At 43.3% G+C, this 24,415-nt stretch overlaps 1 protein-coding gene across 8 annotated transcripts in view; it reads right to left on the bottom strand.

Annotated features, from left to right (window-relative positions):
* The window catches only part of BPTF (bromodomain PHD finger transcription factor), a 108,412-nt gene that overhangs the window by 71,125 nt on the left and 12,872 nt on the right, over positions 1-24,415 (bottom strand). For all 8 annotated transcript variants that reach the window (XM_070740339.1, XM_070740342.1, XM_070740341.1 and 5 more), the window contains exons 2-3: positions 23,127-23,949; positions 9,385-9,608 (exon numbers count right to left, since the gene is read on the bottom strand). In XM_070740339.1, the coding sequence (XP_070596440.1) occupies positions 9,385-9,608; positions 23,127-23,949 (1,047 nt within the window). The remainder of the gene's footprint in view (positions 1-9,384; positions 9,609-23,126; positions 23,950-24,415) is intronic.

The following is a 24,415-nucleotide window of genomic DNA, read 5'->3' as shown; positions in this document are numbered from 1 at the left end:
AACGGCCTATTACTGTTGAAGACACTTTGGCACCCATGACTCTGGGGTGATAGGCTATAAACAGTGCTTCTGACCTCCGAAAGGGTCCAGTGCGTTGGATATAGATTCTCAGCGCTCTAATAAGATCCAGGGTGTGCCATCTAATTGCCAAGGGATGGTCTCGTTGGAGGCAGAAGGATGGTAGGACAATATCCTGAGTTCTGTGGAACATGGAACTGACCTTGGGTAAGAAGGTGGGGTCCAGTCGCAAGACTACCTTGTCCTGATGAAATTGACAAAGGTCCTGCCTGATTGAGAGGGCAGCCAACTCCGAAATGCGTCGTGCAGAGGTAATAGCCACCAGGAATGCTACCTTAAAGGATAGGTACCTGAGGGACGCCGATTTTAGGGGTTCGTATGGTGCCTGCGTGAGGGAATGGAGAACCCGTGGCAAATCCCAGGATGGATACCTGTGGACCTTGGAAGGTCTGAGGTTGGCTATGCCCTTGAGGAATTCCTGAACTTCAGGGAAGGATCGGAGAGGCTGTCTGCGGGGACCCCCTAGGACAGATGAAATGGCTGCCAGATGACGCCGGAGGGTGCTGGTGGAAAGTCCTTTATGGAAGCCTTGCATAAGGAAGGAAATGATTCTGTGTATGGGGATGCACAGAGGGGAGAGACCTTCCTGTAGACACCACTGGTGAAACTTGGACCACGTGTGGTCGTAGATTCGATTGGTCGAACCCCTTCTGGCCTTTAAAATGACCTCCACTGAATCGGGGTCATGACCACGCAGTTCTAAGTCTCTCCTGATAACAGCCAGGCGGTGAGGTGGAACCACTCCGGGTCTGGATGGAATGAGGCCCCCTGCCGCAGCATATCCCCCGAAACGGGGAGTCGCCAAGGGTCCTGGACGGACAGCTGTTGGAGATCCGCGAACCAGGGCCGGCGGGGCCAATGAGGGGCGATTAAGATTACTCGGGCCCTCTCGGTGAGGACCTTGTGAATCACGTCCGGGAGAATTGGAATTGGAGGAAATGCGTAGAGTAGGCCTGGAGGCCATGGACTCCGGAGGGCATTGATTGCTTCCGCTCCCGGGGATGGAAATCTGGAAAAGAAGCGAGGGAGTTGGGCGTTCGCATTGGTCGCGAAGAGATCCAGGATTGGTAGGCCGAATCTGAGGCTGATTTGATGGAACAGGTCTTGATGGAGGTTCCACTCTCCTGGGTCTATCGTTGCTCGAGATAGCCAATCCGCCTGGACGTTGAGGCTCCCCGAGATGTGGTCGGCTAGGAGCGACCGAAGATGTTTTTCCGCCCAAAGGCCTAACTTGAGGGCCTCCCTCATGAGGGCCTTGGATCTCGTGCCCCCCTGTCTGCAGATATGGCTTTTTGTGGCAATGTTGTCGGTGAGAATGAGAACGTGCCGGTTGGGAATGCGAGGAGAGAAATGCTTCAGAGCCAGGGAAACGGCTCTTAACTCTAGCCAATTGATTGGCCTGGAAGCTTCCTCCGGGGACCACGTGCCCTGGGCTATCATCCCCTGGGCGTGGGCGCCCCATCCCGATAGGCTGGCATCTGTGGTGATGACAAATTGATCCGGGCACCTGAACGGGGATCCTTTGTCCATGGCCGGAGACTTCCACCACTTGAAGGATCTGCGAACACTTGGTGGGATGACAATGCGACGATTTGAGTTGCTGTGCCCCGATCTCTGAAAGGGTAATAGGAGCCACTGGAGTTCCCTAGCATGAAGGCGAGCCCAGGGAATGATGCCTATGCATGACACCATCTTCCCCAAAAGGGATGACAGAGTTACTATGGATACTGAAGAATTAGATAAAATGTTAGAAATTAACTCTCCTATACTGAGTTTTCTCTCGGGAGAGAGAAAAACCTGGGAGGATTCAGAATTAATAATGGATCCCAGGTGTAAGATGGATGTGGAAGGTTGGAGGTGACTTTTATCAAAGTTGATGGAAAATCCATGGTCCTGAAGGACTGACATGGTGACAGAAAGGTCTGTTTTCACTTTCTCTAGGGAGTTCCCATGAATCAAAATATCATCAAGATAACATAAAATGTGGATGGGAGACGCCCGGATATAGGCCGCCAGGGACCCCAAGAGCTTTGTAAAGACCCGAGGGGCCGAGGAAAGGCCAAATGGCATCGCCCTATACTGGAAATGCCTGCCTTGAAAGGAAAAACGTAAAAATTTTCTGTGGCATTTGGCTATAGGAATGTGGAGGTAGGCCTCAGTGAGGTCTAAGGAGACCATGAAATCTCCCGTGTGGATGGCGGCCAAAATAGAAGATAAGGAGTGCATCTTAAACTTCCTATATTTGATGAATAGGTTTAGCTTCTTTAAATCCAAAATAGCTCTCCAACCTCCGGAGGACTTTGGAACCATAAATAGGATGGAGTAAAAACCTAGGCCCTTCTGACCGGAAGGAACTGGTTGAATGGCTCTGATGGACAATAAATGAGAAATGGCCTCCTCCATACGGTTACAATCTGAGGAGGACCTGGGAGAAGGGCAGGAAATAAAACGTTTCGGGGGAGGAGAAATAAATTCTAAAAGAAGGCCTGTTTGAACAGTGTCAATGACCCAGGGGTCCTTGGAGGTGAGACGCCAATTAGAGGCGAAATGGGCTAGGCGACCCCCTATGGGAATTGAGGAAAGATTACCATCTAGGTTTCTTTGAAGCCCTGTTAGAGGACGCTCCCCTTTGGAAGCGAAAACCTCTGCCCCTGGAGTTCCTACCTTGGGAACGAAAGCGGGGGGAATACTGACCTGGAGATCTCTGATAGGAAGCCGCTTGATCTTGCTGGCGCCCTGGGCGACGAAAGGACTGCGTTTTGGTAGCCTTTTTTGTGGTTGGACCCAAAACTTTCTTCTTGTCCGTGGTTTCCGTGAGGAGTGGATCCAAAAGATCACCGAAAAGAAGGTCGCGCTTTAAGGGTCCCTGGGATAACTGCCACTTCTGGCGTACTCCCGCTTGCCAAGGGCGAATCCATAGGAGTCTTCTTGCCGTTGTAGAAGCTGCAATAGACTTAGCAGAAAATCTAGTAGATTGCAAGGTGGCATCAGCCACGTACTGGGCAGCTGCAAAGACCTTGTTGAAGTCTTGTTGACCTCTCAAGTCATCGGGAGGAATATGCTGTTGAAGTTGGCGAAGCCACAGAAGCATGGCTCTGGAGAAAAAGGAAGCTGCTGCAGAACTTTTAATGGCCCAGGAATCTGCGGTGAATCCTCTTTTGAGCATTTGTTCAATCCGCTTGTCCTCTGGGCGGAGGACTTCCTCCGCTTCGCCTGGCACAGCCGCTGCCGAGTGAAGGATCTTGACAGGTTCATCCGGTTTGGGAAAAGACAGAAGCTCTTCATAGGAAGAGGAAAGTTTGTACAACTTTCTGTCCTTGGTGGAGGGATTAAGGCCAGAGGCTGGGAAATCCCACTGTTTGAGTAAAGCATCTTTAAACAATTTAGGCATAGGAATTACCTCGTTATCCTCCTGTTCCTCTGTGAAGTAAGGTAGATTCTCCTCCGGGGGATCAGTGGAAGTGGAGGCTTGTTTCTCCTGGGCCGCTAATCCCGTAGAAATTCTAGCTTGAGGAGGAGAGATTTGAATAATTGAGAAGGAAAAATAGTAATTGGAGAAGGAACCTTTATTTGGGATTCCTCATCATCTGAGAGGCCTTGAAAGGGATCCTCATCATCCTCCATATCCTCATATTCGTCCTGAGAGGAATCTGAATCATCCTGAATAGGAGCTCTAACCGCTGGGGAAGAACCCAAGGGGCGGGAGGGACGAGGAGGAGGAGGAGGTAAGGGAAGCTCATTGATGGTGGAGAGTTTGGCATCAATGGCCTTGGACAACACAGCAAAAATAGATTGGAACTCAGGAGGTAAACTAGAAATATCAGCAGGAATGGCAGAAGAATCCCTAAAGGCCTGGGAGGATCCTGGCTGGGGGGAATCTTCAATAATATCTGGTTCCTCTGGACCTATGCCCCATAGGTTAGGTTGGGGTCTGTCTAGGTTAGGCTCATCCAGAGATAACACAGGGACCCCAGAAGGAGGTAGACTAGAGGCCTCTGGGGGGTCTTGACTACTGAGTACTTGGGCCTGTACTTTCAAACGTTTTGCTGATTTGTCATGGATTCTTTGTAGGGCTAGGTCCCTTCTCTTCTCGGCCCTGGTGACCTTGGTCGAGGGGCGGGCCCCTGGAGAAGAGGAGGAAGAGGCCTGGGGGATACTAGTAATCTCATCGCCTGTAGGCCTGGCCTCTCTGGGACCTTTAGTTGTGCCTCTCTTGGGAAAAGTAGCCATAGTCTGACAATTAACAGAAGGCAAGGCTGAGCCAATAACTGAATAATTAAGGAGAAGAATTTCAAGGACTTCCCAAGAGGAATGGATCCTGCTTCGAGGCCTCGAAGCTGCTGAGACTTGAGGGCAATCTGGGCAAACCCAGAGTTCGTGTCCCCAAATCCAGCGGGGCCAGCCTCCCTAAACTTTATAATTAAGTAAACCAAGGCACTCTGGTTGGAGGCTTAGCCGGTGGAGAATTAAGCCTGGGCGTCCCAAGGCCCGCTCCGGGATCCACGCGGTGGACTGAGGCCTACGCGGCTGGCAGGAGGCCAACACGAGAGGCCTAAATTTAAAAAGGGCGCGAAGGCCTTCGCGCCGAAAAATCGCTCCGTAATATTTCTTAAAGGGGAAGCGATCGACTAAGTCCAGGAGACTAGAAGACGTCTCACTCCGCAGGAGGTATTTCTTAAGCCCTTTAATAATATACAATAATGAATCAATAAATCAATAAATCAATACTTGCACCAAGACCTCCAGGCCAAAGGATTAAAAGAATCCACAAGCGGCAGCGGGGATCGTACACGGCAAAACCGCCGGGGGAAAACGAAACCGCAACTTCTCCAAAGGAAAAAAGCCGAGCCACAAACGGCTGGCGCTATTAGTGCAAGTAAATAATAATGGTAAAACAATTCTTACTACTTTTGAAGGAAAAGATCGAAGGGAAGGTGTTAGAATGTTGAACGAGCTATCACAATACAACCGCAGGATATGCGAACTGAGCGAATTCTGGGGAAGGGGCGGATCCGGCAAGCTTTTTTAACACTAGGCTCAGTTCCACCGGATTGGACATGAGCAACCCATGTGACTGCTGGACCCGCTCCTTCAGTACGGAGAAAAACAATTTATTTATTTATTTATTTATTGGATTTGTATGCCGCCCCTCTCCGGAGACTCGGGGCGGCTAACAGCGACAATAACAAGAGTAGGAAAGCTAAAACCACTGCTAAAAGAGATAAAGCAAGATTGTTAAGTAAAATATTTTAATATAACAAGAGTAGGAAAGCTAGAAAAAGAAACCAAAGAAAGACACTGATAGGTGGATCCCCTGCCACCCTAGTCACAGAACTTGTCAGACTAGAGATGGGCTGCCATCGGGAACTAATCCGATATGTCATAGCTTCAAACATGACTGAATCAATCATATTGGGCTTCGCGTGGCTGGACAAATGGGGACTGTCCATCATGTGGGAAGACAGCTATAGGAAATTAAAAATAGGTGTCAGGCCATTACTTCCCATAAAGCCAGACCGATATCAAACTCCAACAGCACCACCGGATCTGAAACTGCAGCCCCTGCCACAGATGGACTGCCTGGCAGCCCGCAAATACCAAGAGAGTACCAAGACTTGTCAGGAGTCTTTAGCGAGGAAGATTGGAACCCCCCCCCCGCACTCAATTGAATTTGGGCCAGAAGCCAAGCTGCCCAAGCCAAAAATGTACTCCATAACTCCAAAAGAAATGGAGGAGCTAAGGACATACATTGATGCTAATCTAGCGCAGGGCTTTATTCAGCCCACAAAGTCCAGAGTGGCGGCCCCCAGTACTATTTAAAGAAAAGAAAGTTGCAGGGGGGGGGGAGGCTTTCTATGGATTTTTGTGTAATGAATGCTGTATGCGTTGAGAACACCTCCCCCTCCTCTCATGAAGGACATGCTAAGTCACTTGGCCAAGGGCAAGATATTCGCCAAACTGGATTTGAGAAGCCTGGATTTGTAAGAATCAAAGGAAAGGAATGGAAGATAGCCTTTAACTGTCCGCTTGGCAGCTTCCAATTAAAAGTCATTGGTTTGGTTTGCAGGGAGCCCCAGCAATCTTCATGCAACTAATAAAGGAAGTGCTGCATGAACACTTATACGAAGGGATCCTTGTTTACCTAGACAACATCCCGATACTGAGCAAAACTCTCGAGGAGCATGTAAAACTAGTGCGGCAATTACTGAAAAACCTACTTACCATGAAGCTTTACACAAAGCTGACAAAATGTGAATACTATCAAACCTCCCTAAATTATCTAGGCTACAGAGTATCCAGTGGAGGGGTGGAAATGGATATAGGAAAAGTGAAAGCAACACTGGAGTGGCAGCCCCCATGCACCCACTAACAACTTCAAAACTTCCTGGAGTTTGCAAACTTTTAAAGGCAATTTATCCCAGCATTCACAGAAGTCTCACTGCCCCTAACAGAACAGTTAAAAACTGGGCCTTCTCCTGCAACACCATAGCTGAGTCAATTGCTGAACTGGTCAATAGACTGCCAAAGAGGTTTTGAAAAATTAAAATGGCTCTTTGCCGAGGAACCAATCCTCCAACACCTGGACCCAGAACAACAGTTCATCATCCAAGCAGACTCCAGCGACAAAGCCATGGCAGATGTACTCCTATAGAAGGATCCACATGGACAGCTCCTACCATGTGCCTATGTTTCCAAAAAGCTCACTGACAATCAAAGGTGGTGAGCCATTTGGGAGAAAGAAGCCTACACTGTCCGCTGGGCTCTTCTCTCCTGGAGGCATTTTCTGGAAGGGAGTAAAGTGCCTTTCGAGATCTGGACTGATCATAAAAATCCACCCACCTCCAGAAAACAATATATTTTCCAAACAAATCTGCTGGTCACAGTACTTCAGACAATTTAAAATCCCCCCCGAAATTATTTTCATTCAGAGGATTCTGCATTTACAAAACAAAACAAAAAATCACTATACACTTTGTTTGCATTCAGCAAGATGCAATTGGCTATCATTTTGTTCACTTCATCCCATGAATGTGGAAGTAAGCTGGAGCAGGGGTGCTTAAATTTGGCTCGTGGGACCAGCCTAGAAATAGCAAAGGACTGGCCCGCAATACCTCTGGCAGCCAAAATGGAGTCCCCCCCCAATGCCCAGTTTTTTAAAATTATTATTATTTATTAGATTTGTATGCCGCCCCTCTCCGGAGACTCAGAGCGGCTCACAACAACAAAACAGTACAAATCCAATGGTTAAAACAATTTAAAACCCTTAATATAAGAAACAATCATACATCTCATACAAAAGCCAGGTCTATTTGCAATCTGTTGAACCACTGTTTTTAGAGATAAGATTTAGGAAACTGGTTTATTGTTTACTGTCAAGCTGGATTTCTTCAAGGCCCAGATCATCATTATAGTTCTCTGCAATCTGGCTGGGTGGCAGAGGGTGATAGGACAGATGCTTCCTGCAGCAAAATGCTGGCCAAAATGAGGTGTGGGCAGCCACGTACATCCCCCCCGCCTGGACTGCCTCCTCCAGCACTTTGCTGGCCAAAATGGAGATGCTACAGGAGGCTGTCCAGGCAGGGGGGATGTACGTGGCTGCCCACACCTTGTTTTGGCCAGCAGGTTGCTGCAGGAGGCATCTGTCCCATCACCGCCTCCCACCCAGCCAGATTGCAGAGAACTACAATGATGATCTGGGCCTGGAAGAAATCCAGTTTGACAGTAAACAATAAACCAGTTTCCTATATCTTATCTCTAAAAACAATGGTTCAACAGATTGCAAATAGACCTGGCTTTTGCTTAAAAATTATTAACTATAGTTGCTGTTTGTGCATAATGGAAAACTATGATTAACTGTGGCTTCTTGGTTTTTCCATGTACAGAGGAGATATATATGACAGCCTCAAGTCAGGACTCTAGTAACAGAATGACTAGCAAATTCTATCAAAGGAACAATCCTTTTGTGAGCTACAGGTGATTTCATCACATATAAGTCTATTTTTCTCATCCCTCAAAAATTGTATAATGGCACTTAGATTTAATGGAATCTTCCCAAATGGATTTCGTTGTCATTAAAAGCTGTTATTAGAAAACTATATTTTCCAAATATAAACCAATCAGAATTTGGCCTTCATTTTAACAAATAATGTCCCTTTTCTTTCTCTCTCAAACAAATGGAATAATAGTCACCAAATACTTAAGCAACATTTATTGCATGTCTAATTCATTCTGCAGATGAAATCCTTGGCTTTAGCTAGTTCACTGCAAGTTGCTTATCTTAGCTGTATTTGCACACCTTGAGTATTCTGTGATATAACAATTATTAGGCTTTGCAAATAAATACTGCTTTCTCGAATATTTCGAGGATCCCCTTTCCAATTGGCTGATCCTTTTTATCCTACCCATTTTCATTAATACAGTGATCCCTCGATTTTCACGATCTCGATCTTCGCGAAACGGCTACACCACGATTTTTCAAAAAATATTAATTAAAAAATACTCCACGGTTTTTTTGCTATACCGCGGTTTTTCCCACCCGATGACGTCACTTTCTTCCTTCCTTTCTCATCTTTCTTTCTCTCTCTCTTTCTCTATCTTGCTTCTTCCTCTCTCACACTCTCTTCCTCCCTCTCTCATCTCTTTCTTTCCTTCTCTCTCTTTCTCTATCTCTCCCCCTCTTGCTCTCGAGCGGCGGGCGGGCGAGCGGGCAGCAGCGAGGAGCCGAAGATCGGGGTTTCCCCTTTGCGTGGGCGGCGGGGAAGACCCAGGGAAGGTTTCTTCGGCCGCCCAGCAGCTGATCTGCTCGGCAGCGCGGCAGCAGCGAGGAGCCGAAGATCGGGGTTTCCCCTTTGCGTGGGCGGTGGGGAAGACCCAGGGAAGGTTTCTTCGGCCGCCCAGCAGCTGATCTGTTCGGCAGCGCTGCTGCAGGAGGACCCGTGTCCGAAAGCCAGTGAGAGGGGTGGATCGGGCGGGCGGGCGGCAGCGGCGAGGGCGCCGGACGCGCTGGGGCAGCCGACATTCAAAGCAATCTTTGTCGGCTTCCGCACTTTCATCGCTCCCCGGCTCCACCATCTGCGCATGCGCGGCCATGGAAAAAAGGGCGCGCATGCGCAGATGGTGTTTTTACTTCCGCACCACTATATCGCGAAAAATCGATTATCGCAAGAGGTCTTGGAACGTAACCCTCGCGATACTCGAGGGATCACTGTACCTCTTTCTCACAATTCTATTGTTTGGGATTATGAGTCAGCACAATCAAAATATGTTTATCAGTAATTAAAAATGAAAGATTAAATTGGTTCTTACCACTTGCTGCTGCAAGGAAAGACTTGTTGCTGCCCCGTGCTTTGTTAGTAAGGTCTTCTGTTATGTCCATGTGCCGATGAATTTCTTCATGCATTTCTTCCAGAATTTTGCAGATATCAGTTTCCCAGTAATCTTTGTCTAGGCATTCAGTTAATTCTGCCAGCTGGAATTTTGTGCTATAGTACCAGATTCTCTTATGCTTTTCACATTCTGAATCTTCCTCTCTGTGACAGTATGAGAATAATTGTGAGATATGAGGAATGAATGAATAAATGGAAAACACAGACATGCGGAAGGAAAACATTAATAATTATCCAACCGCTAGGAATCCCCCCCCCCATTCATGTCAACATAACAGTAAACAAAAACAATAAAGGTATTCCAAACAGCATTATGTACAAATTGATAACTGGGTATAGATGAGGTCACTTCAATTACAATGTAGTCCTTGGCTTAGAACAGTTTGTTTAGTGACTGTTCACTTACAATGGCACTGAAAAAAGTGACATACAATCATTTTTCATACTTATAACCGTTGCAGCATCCGCGTGGTCACGTGAGTTACATTCAGATACTTGACAACTGAACAATATTTACAACATTTGCAGTGTCCCAGGTCATGTGACCCCCTTTTGCAACTTTCAGACAAGTAAAGTCTATAGGGAAGCCAGATTCCCTTAACAACTGGATTACTAATTTAACAACTGCAGTGATTCACTTAACAAATGTGGCGAGAAAAGTTTTAAAATGGGATATAACTCACTTAACAGATTTCTCACTTAGCAACATAAATTTTGAGCTCAATTGTAGTTGTAAGTCACAAATCTGTATTCTGTTCTTTTACAGACATTTTCAAAATATACCTACCGTATATACTCGAGTATAAGCCGAGTTTTTCAGCTCAAAAAATGGGCTGAAAAACACAACCTCGGCTTATACTCGGGTCATTGACAAAGTCACCACACGAGGGCGCCATTGCTTGAGCCAGAGCGAGGAGGCACCAGCTTTTGTCCCCTCTCGCACACCATAGTTCCTCTCCCTGGCTCAAGCAAAGGAGGCAGCCATTTGCTCCAACCGAGAGGGGGAAAAAGCAATGGGAAGTCGGTGAGGTCGTGTGTGTGTGTGTGTGTGTGTGTATGCCCCCTCTCCCCCCCACCGTGAAAAATGCCAGCTACCTCTTGCTGAAACCCAGAGGCTTTTTTTTTTACTCCCTGTGTGTATTTGTCAACAGGTTTACAGTAACTAAAGGCCCCCTGCTGTCAGATTCTCCTCCCCCTCCTTTGAAAGGATTTAAACTGTTTAAAAATGGTATTTTGTGGTAGTTGCTGTCCTTGCTTGGATAGGATCTAATAATGTGTTATGAGGCAGAGCTAGACAGGAATTCTTTTTCTATCTGTCTATCTTTCTATCTATTTTTCTATCTATCTATTTTTCTATCTATCTATTTTTCTATCTATCTATTTTTCTATCTATCTATTTTTCTATCTATCTATCTATCTATCTATCTATCTATCTATCTATCTATCTATCTATTTTTCTATCTATCTATCTATCTATCTATCTATCTATCTATCTATCTATCTATCTATCTATTTGGTTTTCTATGCTGATAACCTCACAGCAGCTAATGCTGAAGCTCTTCTTTGGATACACTTATTTATTTGTTTGTTTGTTTGTTTGTTTAATTGGATTTGTATGCCATCCCTCTCCAAGGACTCAGGGTGGCTCACAGCATATATAAAAACAGAACAATAATGTAAATCCAATTAATGATGAGAAGGAATCCAGTTTTGAAGGATTTTAACTCTTAGGTTTTAGCTTTGTTGCTGATCAAGCTACTTTTTTTACTTTTTAATTTATTGTTAATATTGTTAATTTGTTTATCCTCTTTTAAATTTACAGAGCTAGTTTACTGGTTTTCTTTAAAATAAATATTCTAAAACATGTCTCAATTAATGTAATTTTATTGTTTTCCATTTTTATAAGTTACCAGTAGCCACTACATTTTCTAACCTCGGCTTATACTCGGGTCAATACGTTTTCCCAGTTTTTGTGGCAAAAATTGGTGCCTCGGCTTATACTCGGGTCGGCTTATACTCGAGTATATACGGTAATAACATTCTGCAGAGAATAAAATAGTATACTAAAAGGGCAAAGAAGAGTCTTATAATCAAGATGAAATGGAACTATCACTTTTATGTAAAACTAGGCAACCTCTGATTCCTTGGGTTATTGTTTCAGATATATTTCCTTACCAAATTCCACAATGACTTCAACTATGGCAGAGCTTCTAATGCACTTCCTTCACTGGAAAAGTTCCCCAAAATTCAGGGAGATATTCAGAAATGTATTTGCCTTGAAATAGTTCATATCGAACATTATAACAATCTCAAATATCAACAGTTGACCATGGTGATATGTCATAAAATGTTTTCTGACAATTTTTATGTTCTAAAATATTTTAGAAAATTTGCCACATTTCTATTATTATTATTATTATTATTATTATGATGATGTTATTACAGTGTTCCCTCGATTTCCGTGGGGGATGCGTTCCGAGACCGCCCGCAAAATTCGAATTTCTGCGAAGTAGCGATGCGGAAGTAAATACACCATTTTTGGCTATGGACAGTATCACAAGCCTTCCCTTAACACTTTAAACCCCTAAATTACCATTTCCCATTCCCTTAACAACCATTTACTCATCATTATTACTGGTATTCACCATTGAATAAGACACTTATTCTGATATTTATAAACATAAACATATTTATAAACATATTCTGATATTTATAAACATAATTATTTATTAACAATAATTATTATTTTTTGTTATTTATTTGCAAAAATTATTAGTTTGGCGATGACATAGGACGTCATTGGGTGGGGAAAACCATGGTATAGGGAAAAAACCCGCAAAGTATTTTTTAATTAATATTTTTTGAAAAACTGTGGTATAGGCTATTCGCGAAGTTCGAACCCGCGAAAATCGAGGGAACACTGTATTATGTTATATGTTGGGAATTATTATTATTATTATTAAATAATTAATTAATTAGATTTGTATGCTGCCCCTCTTCGAAGACTCGGAGCGGCAATTCCATTGGAATCAGAGTTTTTGATGTGTTATGTAAGTTAACCCATTTAAAAACACCTTGATTGAAAAAGTTATACCCTATGATGCACTATTTTTCCAGGCTAAAGTTGCAGACACGAGAGGTTTTATATAGATAAATGCAAATCAAGGAGTATATTTGTAACTTAGAGTTGAAATGAGGGGTTCTTGGTTCTCTCTGGGCTTTGTTGATTTCCTGTGGATATTTCATTACCTAAACTAGATAACATCATCAATGATAGTGCGCGGACCTCTTATATAAAGATAAATACCAAATTCATTCTGTTGGGTGGTGGTAAAATTACTTATACCATGCATACTCAAACTTTAATTGGGAGAAAAATAGTATAACCGATTCAGCCCTTTTCCAACTTAGAGATCCTTATCTCTAATGTCATGCTAACTTTGGAAGCACCCTGAAACAATAAGAAAGTCTCTCAATCTGTGCTGGGAAAGGCACTATGAACATAATAAGGGTATGGCTTGATATATGTGATATCAATTAGTTTAGCCACAGAAACTAAAAATAATGTGGTGGTAAAACACTTTGATCCTGCTTATTCCCAAGTTTTGTGGGGAAAAATGAGTTTCAATATTTCTTTGCAGACTTTCTCCTGCTATGAAATGTAGAAGCTGTGCAAAATTATTACCCAATTCCTTTTACTTCAATTCTCTTATAGGAATGCACAACATATATATGCACAATATATAAGTTTGAATAATCTGTTTAACTTTATTGATTTTTGATTTTGTTGTAGATATGAGAAATGCAAACTTAAGTAAAAGGGCGTTGGTCTTGCCTGATATGCTCCTCGGTGTGCTGAGTGAGAATCCAAAGTATGGGTTAACTCCACCTTCCTCCTTTTAAAGACAGACTCCATTAAACTTTTCTGCCACGCCTCTCCTGACTGAATCCCAATTTGATGAAAATATAGCAGTTGAGTTGACGTACCACTGATCTTGTTGTTGACTACTGGACCAGATGGTCATCAGGGTGGGGTTGGATTCTCATGCAGTACATTGAGAAGGAGTGAGTCAGGTAAGATGAATGCCCTTTCTCTGATGTGTTGACGTGAGAATCTAAAGTATGGGACACACCAAAGCCGGCTTGTAAGGGTAGGCTGCGGTCTGGTCCCGAGTCCCCAGGTTTGAATGTACCTTCTGGAGGACCCTTCTACAAAAGGCCACCTCAGCTGAAGCGAATGTATCCAGCTTATAATGCCGGATGAAAGGAGACGGTGAGGACGAAGTCACTGCCCTACAGACTTCCTCTACAGAGGTTTGTGTTGCCCATGAGGCCACGCTTCTGGTAGAATGGGCAGTCACTCGCCAGGGTAATGGAAGAGCTTGAAGCTTGTAAACCTTGGTGAAGCATGCGCATATCCACCGTCCCACTGTTGAAGCGGTAACTTTGTTACCTAGTGTGGAAGGTTGGAATGCCACAAACAGTGACTCCGTTTTTCTCAGGGGAGCTGTTCTGTTTATGTAGATGTTGAAGAGCCCTCCTGATGTCTAAGGCATGCCACATTCTCTCTAGTTCATAGGTTGGCCTTGGATAGAAGTCCAGCAATATTTCTTGCGCCCTGTGGAACGAGGAGCTAACCTAAGGTAAAAAGGAGTGTCTAAGCGCAGTACTACCCTGTCTGTATGGAATATACACAGGTCCTCCCTTATGAAGAAGGCTGCCAGCTCCGAAATTTGTCTGGCCAAAGTAATAGCCATGAGGAAAGCTACCTTGTATGTGAGATATAGCAGGCTAGTCTCCTATAATGGCTCAAATGGGGTCAGGAAGAGTGCCTGCGTGACCTTAGGTAGTTCCAGGTGGAATACCTGTGGACCACTTGGGACCTTAAATTGGTTGCTCCTTAATGAAGCTGCACACCATAGGATGATGTGCTAGGGAATCTAGATCCCCGCATGACAACACTAATGGCAGCGCTGTGACCTGTTTGCATATGGTGTTTGGGGGATAGTCCTTTGTCCAGTCCATCCTGGAATAGTTCCAGGATCTGTGCCACAGTTACTGAGATGGGATCAATGATGCTCTTGGAGCACCAGCTAGAAAACCTTTCCAAGTTGATTCGTAGATCCTGTGAGTTGACAGTCTCCTGGAGGCCTGGATTGTTCTGATTACTCTGATAGACACTTTGCCCTGTGTCAGGGCTCTCTGTTCAAATGTCAGACAGTAAGTTTCAACCATTGTGGCTCTGGATGAACTGGAGCACCCTAGGTGAGGGATATCTTCACTTGCGGATTTCTCCAAGGTCTGGCTATTGATAGGCTGAGCAGATCTGCTTACCATGGCCTCCTGGGTCAGTGGGGAGCTAGGAGTAATACTTCCGCCTTCTCCTCCAGCACCTTCCTCGGGATCAAGGGAAGAAGGGCATAAAGGAGTCCTTTCAGCCACAGGGAGTAGAGTCCATTTGTCAGTAGCTGGCTGTTTTTAATGGCGTGGTGAACAGGTCCTGGGCCGGAGTCCCAAACCATTCTGTCATTTCCTTGAACAGTACCTTAAGCAGGTGCCACTCTGTGTGTATTGATTGTGGTCCTGCTAAGCCAGTCTGCCTGAATATTCGTTGTTCCCAAGATGTGGTCCACTCTGATGGAGAGGAAGATGTTTCTCTGCCCAAAGGCTAAACTGCTCCACTTCTTGCATGAGTGCTCTAGAATGTGTGCCCCCTTGATGGTTGATGTGGGTCTTGGCAGCTACGTTGTCCGTCAGGATGAGAATGTGATGGCCCACTATCTTGTTCTGAAATTCGCTCAGGGCCAACTGCTGGGAGTTCCAGACAGCTGATATTGTTTGCCAGGTCTTCCTGTGACCACTGTCTTTGTTCCATCCGCACCAGAAAGTGAGCGCCCCAGGCAAAGAGGCTTGTGTCAGTTGTGATGGTTAGATAGTTGCCCCTGTTCATGGCCCAGGACAATCACCAATTTGTGTGTGACCAGAACCTTGGTGTTTGAATTGCTTTCTCCAGACCTCTGGTAAGGTAAGATAAACTACTGTAAGGTCCTTGAGTGTAGACATGCCCAGGGAACTATCACGATGTAGGATACCATCTTGCCTAGGAACTTTGAGAGAAGAGCTAGTGGAACCTTGCGATACATCCAAATCTGATTAACTAATGCCTTTATACTGTCCTGCTATTCCTGTGACAGGTAGACCTTGCATAGTATGATAGCCCCCAGGTGAGACAAACAGGTGGTAGGAGTCAGATGAATCTTCTCATAATTGATGGAAAACCCATGAACCTGAAGAATCATGATTGCGACTTGTAGGTCCTGTTGACCAGTTGTGGGAAGAGGACTTGATTAAAATGTCATTCAGGTAACACTGGATTTGTAATGCCCTAAAGAGTGCTGCCCTTCTTAGTGCCTAAGATCACTGCTAGTACCTTGTTGAACACCCTGGGTGCTGAAAACAGACTCAACGGTAAGGCTGTTTATTGGTAACGATGATCCGCGTTAGAACTGGAAGAACCGTCGGTATAATGGTAAGATGGGTACATGGAGGTATGTCTCTGTTAAGTCTATGGACATTAATAAGTCACCCTCCCGGAGGCTGTCCAAAATGGACTGGAGAGATTTCATCTTAAACCTCTTGTAAATTAGGTACTTATTCAATCCTTTTAGGTCTAGACTTACTCTCCATCCCTCAAAGCCTTCGGAACCACAAATAGTATGGAGTAGAGTCCCTGGCCCTGTTGGCTAGCCGGGCCCGGCTGGACAGCCTGAACTGCAGCCTCTATAAGGCTCTTCTTTGTGTTGTTCCCTGATATGGGACAACGCATGAAGAATCTTGGAGGTGTGGAGAGAAATTGAAGCCTGAGGTGTAGTCTCACTGTGTTTTTAAAACCCATATGTCTGACATGGTTGCTTCCCATTGGTTCATGAATAGCGATAGGTGGCTGCCAATGGTAGGGTCTGACCAGGGGTCACTTGTAGCACTGCAAGGGACAGCTTCCAGATCCACAAAATGATTTCTTGGCCTGGAACTGCTGTTTGTTTCTAACTCTAAATCCAGCTCTATCGGTTTCCTGTGAGAATCTCTTTTGTAACTAGCCAGGTCCAGTCTCTGCTCTCTGAAAGAACAAACTATGAACATATGGTGGGGGCTGTCGGTCCACTCGCCTGTGCAGATGACAGGATTTCCCTCCTGTCCTTGGTTTGTATCAAGATGGGCTCCATGGCCTCCCCAAACAGCTTGCCACCCATGAAGGGTGCAGAGGCTAGCATCCATTTGGAGTTGGCATCTGCCTGCCAGCTGCAAAGCCACAGCATGAAGTTACTGCTGTTATAGCCCTAGAAGTGAGTTTGGCTGCATCCAAGGTGGCATCAGGCTAAAATTCCATTGCTATCAGTTTGTTGCAGTGGCGGGTTTCAAAAAAATTGTATTTTTTTTTTGCTGCCGGGTTGGTGGGTGTGGCTAGGTGGGGGGCATATGACTGAGTGGCCGTGGCCAATTTGATCTCACTCCCGCCCATGCCCATTCAGTCACATTAACACCCCCCCCCCGCCCAACCTAGCTATGCCCACAGGAAAAGGTAGGAAAATGTTTGGAATTTCCATCTATTTACCCTCGCAGTCCCTTCGCCAGTCCCCATCCCCATGTCCCCTACTTTAGCGGCTCCGGCCCTAGCCTCACTTCCTTCCTGACCACCACCACCAGGCTGCTTACCTTCCATGGTCTGTCAGGCTGAAACCATTTTAATTGGGGTATTTGGCCTGTCACATAGCATGTGATTTATAAAGCTTTTCAACCAATCTTTTTTTTTCAGAGTCTAAAATGTTTTTGTTGCATCCAGAAATAAATAAAATTCTTCTCTGTAGCAGTTCATTGATTTCACAAATGCAACACACTATATATTGTTTTCTACATAGCATAAAGGTGAAAAACAATATGCACAGTATCTTCATTTTAGATATCAAAGGGATTTTGTGATTCCTGGTGTTTTCTTTTCTGTGGGAAACTGGTCCTAATGGCTCTTTTGATCGTTTAAGGTTGCTGACCCCTGTACTAGGACCACCTTTCCCAACCTTTGTGCCCTTCAGACTTATGGGTTTCATTTCCCAGATCAATCTAGCAAACATATAACTGAGAATTCTGGGAGTCTAGTTCACTGACTTATAGTTCACCAGGATTGGAAGAGAATACACTAGAAAACAAGTGGCATGTAATTTTAAGCTTTTCTTCTACTCAATTTTCATTGTTATCAATAAATAATAGTGTCTCTGAAATGGGACTACGACTTTTTACCTAAACCTCTGCACCAGACTTGGTTCAGCATAGTGAGAGTTGTAGGTCAGACAGAAGGAAGGGGAGAGTTTGGCCAGACAGAAGGAAAGGGAATGCTTTTTAATATTATTTGTTGAAGCTCTTTACTTCTTCAATAGAGTGGCTGTAATATTCAGGGCCAATGTTAAAAAGTATGCTTCCTTAGTGCCCTAATGATGATGCTTTTTTATTTTCCTTCGGTTTCCCTTTCACCAATAAACTTGCTTATATGTCCATACATTTTCAATAGTTGATTTCATAAAGGAGTTTCTCACTGAACAAATGCCTGCTTCTAATCACACATTTAGAGCTTGCCTGTTTTAAGATCAATATAAAGTTTTTATAAACTATCACCCTGGCTGTTGAAGAGACAGTCTAATGTATCTTTCTCCAATGCATCTTTCAATATATCACTGCCCAGAGTTAATTTCTGTGAGATGGATGGCCATATAAATTTGATAACTACATAAAAGTTTATTTTAACTTTGTTTTGTATAAAATAAAATGAACATTTAAAAAAAATATTATTTTCTATTTTGATAGAGCTGAGCTAAAGGGAGAAGACTTAAACAAAAAGACTAAGAACTCTTCATATGGACAAACTAGTCAAGCCGTTTAGCCTGACTGGTCACAGATAATCAATTGTCTTTGATTGGAACCCTTGAATGAAATGGTCTTCAACAGGTGTGAGAACCAGGAATATCCATAACAATCTTGTCTCACCACTGATTTATATAAAATTTTAACTCACTTGGCTGTTTTAATTCCAGTTCATAAATGCTGTATCCCAGCATGGAATTTACTTTTTAACAGCAATTACACACTAGGTCAGTGATACCGAACCTTTTTTCCCTCGGGTGCTGAAAGAACGTGGGCATGCACTATCGCGCATGTGCGAGTGCCCACACCCATAATTCAATACCTGGGGAGGACGAAAACAGCTCCCCCCGCCCGGAGGACGGAAATAGCCTGTTTCCCAACTTCTGGTGGGCCCAGTAGGCTCGTGTTTCATCCTGCCCAGGCTCCAAGGGCTTCCCTGGAGCCGAAGGAAGGTAAAAACGCCCTCCCCCACCCCCCGGAGGCTCTCTGAAAGCCAAAAACGCCCTCCCAGAGCCTGTGTGAGCCAAAAATCAGCTGGCCGACACACACATGCATGTTGGAGCTCAGCTATGGCAATGGCTTTAGTACCAGCAGATATGGCTCTGCGTCCCACCTGTGGCACGCGTGCCATAGGTTTGCCAACACTGCACTAGGTTGATATTGTACAGTATACAAAACAAGGGAGTTGAAAGGGACCCTGGAGGTCTTCTAGTCTAGAGTACCCCAACGTTTCTGGCTCTGTGGACTGGGGGAGGGTGGGGAGAGAAGGGATTGTTCCACGTGAGTGGCTGGCAAGTGTGCATGCAACTCCATTTGTGCCAGTGATGTGCACACATGACGGCTGCTCACTTAAATAGACAGTGTTCGCATGCAGGTCCGCTGTTCATGCAAGTAACAATGCGTGTGCACATGTGCTCACTGGCCATTTCTGTGGTCTAGTTGCAAACTCTGCACAGCCCACAGGTCCAGGATACCTGTTCCAATCCAACCTTATGCTCAAGCAGAAGATCCTATAACATTCTGGACAAATAACTGTCCAATCTCTTCTTAAAAACCTTCAGTGATGGAGTACACACAACCTTTGGAGGCAAGCCTGGTTCAGTGGTTAATTGTTCTCACTGACAAGAAACCAGCTCTTTAGATTTTAGATTCGATCTCTCCTAAGATTTCATCTGTTGTGTCTTATCTAACCCTCAGATGCTTTGGAGAATAGATTGACCCTCTCCTCTCTGTGACAGCCCCTCAACTGTTATGACTGTTATGTCATCCTTAGGTGGTTTTTTCCCCATTGGACTAGAAACATACTGAGTTCCATAACTGTTTATTGTATGGTTTAGCCTCCAGTATATGGCCTCCAGTATACAGTATATATAGTATGATTTAACCTCCAGTTCTCTAATCATCTTTGTTGCTTTTCTCTGCACTCCTAGAGTCTCAACATCTTTTTATGTTGTGGTGATCAAAACTGGACACAGTATATTCCAAGTATGGTGCTACCAGTGCAGCATAAAGTAGTACTAACACTTCATATGATCTTGATACTATGCCTCTGTTAATGCAGCATAGGATTGCATTTGTCTTTTTTGGCAGCTGTGGCATACAGCTGGCTCATTTTTGTCATCTGGTATTATTAATGTCACTGCCATTAATACAGGTATCATGCTAATCTGTACCTGAATGCTGTTTAATTTTGTTATACAACCTTTAATTCCTTTTTATTATGTGAATTCTTATATCAACATGCAGACACTGAGTTCTAACTAATATACCTGCTGCTTTTGCAATGAAGTTCTACAGGAAACACAAAATGACACTGATATTTAAGCCTAATGTATGGAAAAAGAGGATAGAGGTTTTTCTCTTTATAATATTTGAATTAAGTTATTTATTCAAGATTGAATAAAGGATGTTGTTTACACAACATGTAGTTTACACAGTGAATATGCTATTAAGAGATGTGATAGCCACCAATTTACACAGTTTAGAAAGTGACTGAATAATGTTGATTTAATTTATAAAATCTACTTAAAATAGTGGTGTAAAAAAGGTGGCATAGGGATGCATAGACAGAGTGTATAGATATTGTTGACACTTTCTTGAGATTAAGAGGGAAATAGCTTTAAGTCTTTCAGGGTGTAAAACATCCATTTTTATCCTTTAAGCCCAGTACGGCCTTCAAGTCAGCATTTTAACCTTACACATTAGCTTTCACTGAACATGCACATAAAGACAGATGTTATTTTAGGCACACATCCAGCTCTGTAAATTAAGGTTTTGAAGATGAATGATACCATCATATGAAATGTGCACATGTAACCATTTTATAGTTACATTTTGTACCAAATCTAAATTTTGAAAATATCTATTTTAATATTCACTTAAAATTTTATTTGATCACCAAATTCAGTTAATACAATAATAAAAAATATATAAAATTGCCTTCTGACAGGGATGACATGATGGCAGTATTCCAACATTCAAGCTATTCTCCAAAGTACCTGAAGGTAGGACAAGAAGTAATGGATGGAAACTAATCAAGGGGAGAAGCCAGTTAGAAACGCTATATTTTTTAACGGTTAGAAAATGAGAAGAATGTTCTTGTCTCATTGCTACTTCCTTCCCATATTTAGAAGATTGTACCCTGCATTACATCTACAGTGATACCTCATCTTACAAACGCCTCGTCATACAAACTTTTCGAGATACAAACCCGGGGTTTAAGATTTTTTCGCCTCTTCTTACAAACTATTTTCACCTTACAAACCCAATGCCGTCGCTGGGATGCCCCGCCTCTGGACTTCCGTTGCCAGTGAAGCGCCCGTTTTTGCGCTGCTGGGATTCCCCTGAGGTTCCCCTCCATGGGAAACCCCACCACCGGACTTCCATGTTTTTGTGATGCTGCAGGGGAATCCCAGCAGCGCAAAAACGAGCACTTCGCTGGCAACGGAAGTCCGGAGGTGGGGTTTCCCAGCGAGGGGAGCCTCAGTGAAATCGCAGCATTGCAAAAACACAGAGGTCTGGAGGTGGGGTTTCAAGGACTTTGGTGTTTTTGCGATGCTGCGATTTCACTGATGCTCCCTTCACTGGGAACCCCCACCTCCGGACTTCCGTTGCCAGCGAAGCGCTTGTTTTTGCGATGCTGGGATTATCCTGCTGGGATTCCCCTGCAGCATTGCAAAAACACAGAAGTCTGGAGGTGGGATTTCCCTTGGTGGGGAGCCTCAGGGAAATCTCAGCAGTGCAAAAATGGGCGCTTCGGCTGGCAAAAGGGGTGAATTTTGGGCTTGCACGCATTAATCGCTTTTCCATTGATTCCTATGGGAAACATTGTTTCGTCTTACAAACTTTTCACCTTAAGAACCTCGTCCCGGAACCAATTAAGTTTGTAAGACAAGGTATCACTGTATTTTTGTATAAATTGTTCTCAATTTCTACTTTTCATTTGTTAATATCTGAGGGATTTAATATTATTGTTATGTGACTCAATAAATTAAATATTCTAAAAATTATCAGTGTTAATTATTGTGATATTGATAAATATGAAGCACCCACACAAACACACCCACTTTCACAGTCCTGTATAATTTTTAAAAGTAAGAAGACCTGACAGCAAAAAGTTTAAGAAGCATTGCATTAGACTAAGAAACCACTAGACTGGCTAAGCTCTTCTCTCTCTGACCTTCCTACAATCCACTTCCAAGCCCTCTCTGCACCCCACTTTTGTGAAAAATGAGATTTGTTTTCTAAAAATGGGGGTGTTTTTGCCTTTCTCCAAGGGGCAGAGCTTCAAGATGCCCAGAATGGCTGTTCTTGATGTATAAGACACATTGACATTTCCACTCTCTTTTAGGGGAAGAATTGCTGTGTCTTATACTCTAAAAATACGGCATATCTTACTTTTTAAAATCTAGAACATCCTTATGCCTAATGCAGTATACAAAACCTATTTCTTTTTGTCACAACAGCTCTGTGAAATAGATGGGATGAGAAAAAATAGGCAGCCCAGAATAATCCAGTGTGTTTCCATAGATGAATGAGAGGTCTTTCTGTTCTGATTCTAAGACTTCAACCACTATACCATGCTGGCTGTCAAATAGAAAGACATATCTGTGGTTATTCAAAGCCCTCATTTCAAGCTTCCACCAGAATTCCAAAAAAATAAAACTGAACTCCAAGTTTATCATTGTTGTCATCATCGTTATCATCCTGTAACTGCTTGCTGCATTTTAAATTATATGAATTTGTTATCTGGGTTTTCATATAAAAACTGCAAATAAGATGAAAAACATTAAACTGCCAGTTTGAAGAAGCAAGGAAAATAGCTATTTCAGAGACACAGTGTGTAAATAATACTATAAATTGCTTTCTTAATTTTTTTTAAAAAATCATTTAAAAATCAATTTAAAAAAAGAGCACCACTAACACAAAAAAGGAAAAAGCAACCAATTTTTCTAAGCTCAAATATCAAGTTTCATATCTGAAAAATAAGCATCTGGCATTTTTCAGCTACAATTACCACAATACTCCATCTCCACTCCCAAAATATGGGGTTTTATAAGAAAATATAATATATAAAGCCTGGAACCAAGTTTTTTTAAAAATGTTATTTATTTATTCAATTTCTATGCTGCCTAATTCTCTAGGGACTCCAGGCGGCACAGAAATTGAAGAATTAAAATTAAAATATATCAATCAAATGCCTTTCATTAAAAAAAGGTGTATAATATTGGTATTGCTAGAATATGTACTTACACAACAATCCTTCTGTTCAGGAACCAGTATTTCCGCCTGTTTCTATCATATCCAATAGGTTCATGTCGAATGTACGGTTTGTTTTTTTGGATTTCAGCAATACAGTCTGTTACTCCAGGCACCTTGTGCGCTACACAAACTTCACACTGCCATTCATCCTCTGGCACCTCTTCAAGAGGCGGTTTCACACACTCTAAGTGGTAGACAGCTGAGCAGGTTTCACAGCAAAGCAAGTCCCCCAGTTTGTGACAAACTCTACAATGGTCATCATACTGTATCACGCCTTCTGACATTAATTCCTCCCGTGCAATGTTTGTCGTCAGAAACTGATCCACTAAAAATTGCAGAACTTGAATTTTATTTTTAACTGGTCCATAAGGGTATTCCTCTGCCTCTTGAAAAGGAAGAACATGATGATACTCCCTGTCACTCTCACAGTATACCCGCAAAACCTCTGGCCAAGTCATCCCATCTATAAAATATAACGTGGAGTTAACGCTATCTTTGAGGTCGGCAGGTCCAAAGGTAGTATTGGAAGTGTCCTCTTCACGTAAAACTGCTTTTAAAAGCACTATGTGCATCTCAGCCATCAGTGTACACTGTTCTTGGCTTACTAGAGCAGCACAGAAGTCTTCAAAGCGAAAAGGGGACAAGCGTAAAACAGTGCCAAAGTTCCGTAGTACCTCATAGATGGCAATAACATTCATGATATGCTCATTAGGCACCATTAAGTCCTCTGAGGATTTGGGCAAGTCAAGAGAAGGGATGTCTTTTTCTTCCAGGATTGGAGAACGCGGTCGGTGTATTCTCTGTCGCCTTCTACCTATAAATGAACAGTAAAGAAGAAAGAACGTGAGAATAGTGAGCAAAAGTAGAAATATTCCATGACAATACTGACAGAATTTTCACTTGTTACAGTAATAGAAATATAGAAACACAGAAGACTGACGGCAGAAAAAGACCTCATGGTCCATCTAGTCTGCCCTTATACTATTTCCTGTATTTTATCTTACAATGGATATATGTTTATCCCAGGCATGTTTAAATTCAGTTACTGTGGATTTACCAACCACGTCTGCTGGAAGTTTGTTCCAAGGATCTACTACTCTTTCAGTAAAATAATATTTTCTCACGTTGCTTTTGATCTTTTCCACAACTAACTTCAGATTGTGTCCCCTTGTTCTTGTGTTCACTTTCCTATTAAAAACACTTCCCTCCTGAACCTTATTTAACCCTTTAACATATTTAAATGTTTCGATCATGTCCCCCCTTTTCCTTCTGTCCTACAG

Source organism: Erythrolamprus reginae, chromosome 2 (genome assembly GCF_031021105.1).
Source record: "Erythrolamprus reginae isolate rEryReg1 chromosome 2, rEryReg1.hap1, whole genome shotgun sequence".
Taxonomy (NCBI): Eukaryota; Metazoa; Chordata; class Lepidosauria; order Squamata; family Dipsadidae; genus Erythrolamprus; species Erythrolamprus reginae.
The sequence above is the reverse complement of the archived record's forward strand: the minus strand, read 5'-3'. Positions and strand labels throughout refer to the sequence as shown.